Genomic DNA, 986 nt, shown 5'->3' on the forward strand with positions numbered 1-986 from the left:
CAAAATTAAATTTTAAAAATTAAACTCATGTATTTTGTTTTAAGCTAAAAATTAAATACTCATCTTAATTAATAGAAATAACTTCTCTTTCTGGTCGTCCAAATTTAAGTTTGAGTTACTTTCTTATGAACAATTTAATTTATTCATTTATACAGGTATAGATGAATTCAATGATCCAACAATCTCACTTGATGAAGCCCTTAACGACACAAATAGGATTGATTACTATTTTAGTCATCTCTACAATATTCAAACTGCAATAAAGTAAGCATATACTATCAAAATAATAATAGAAAAGTGTGTTTTTGTTTTGAAAAAGTATAGGTAACCAACAAGATTTTTGAACAATGTGTAAATAATGTGAATTAATATGGTTAAAAGAGTAAATTTAATTAATAGCATTAAATTAGAGTGTAGTGTATTTTCATCTGATTGGTGGTTGTTTATGTTGTTCAAAATTTTCATTGTTTTCCTAGCACTCCTTTTTTTTTTCATGCTATTTTTTTTTTGTATTTTTTTTTTCATTTATATTATACATATTTGATGTATTCAAATTAAAACTCGGCTGGTTAACTCTAATTAATCTTTTAGGGATGGCGTGAATGTGAAAGGATATTTTGCATGGTCATTGATCGACAACTTCGAATGGATCAAAGGCTACACTTCGAGGTTTGGAATTTATTTTGCGGACTATAAAAATGGCCTGAAAAGATATCCAAAAAAGTCAGCAATTTGGTTTAAAAATTTCCTAAGACACAAAACACATGGATATATATGATGATTTCCGCTAAGTTTGTGTATAGACATATGATCAAGCTAAGACTCCAAGATATAAGTGGTGTTTGTAATTCTAAGTAGTACATATTGTTTGTCAAGTAATGATTTCTATGTGGTTCTATATGGTGTGTGTTTGGTTAAAACTTAGAGGATAAAAGTAAAAGTGATATTTATCTTCTGCTAATAAAAGTAATTATGTTTTTTGAATG

At 27.0% G+C, this 986-nt stretch overlaps 1 protein-coding gene across 4 annotated transcripts in view; it reads left to right on the top strand.

Moving 5' to 3' along the window:
- Positions 1 to 986, top strand: part of LOC107644618 (beta-glucosidase 12) — a 12,508-nt gene extending 11,522 nt beyond the window's left edge. For 3 of the 4 annotated variants that reach the window (XM_016348511.2, XM_016348512.2, XM_016348513.2), the window contains 2 exons: positions 156 to 264; positions 592 to 986. In XM_016348511.2, the coding sequence (XP_016203997.1) occupies positions 156 to 264; positions 592 to 778 (296 nt within the window). In that variant the 3' untranslated portion in view covers positions 779 to 986. The remainder of the gene's footprint in view (positions 1 to 155; positions 265 to 591) is intronic. The other variant, XR_002347540.1, reaches the window with a different exon arrangement.

Source organism: Arachis ipaensis, chromosome B05 (assembly GCF_000816755.2).
Source record: "Arachis ipaensis cultivar K30076 chromosome B05, Araip1.1, whole genome shotgun sequence".
Classification (NCBI taxonomy): domain Eukaryota; kingdom Viridiplantae; phylum Streptophyta; class Magnoliopsida; order Fabales; family Fabaceae; genus Arachis; species Arachis ipaensis.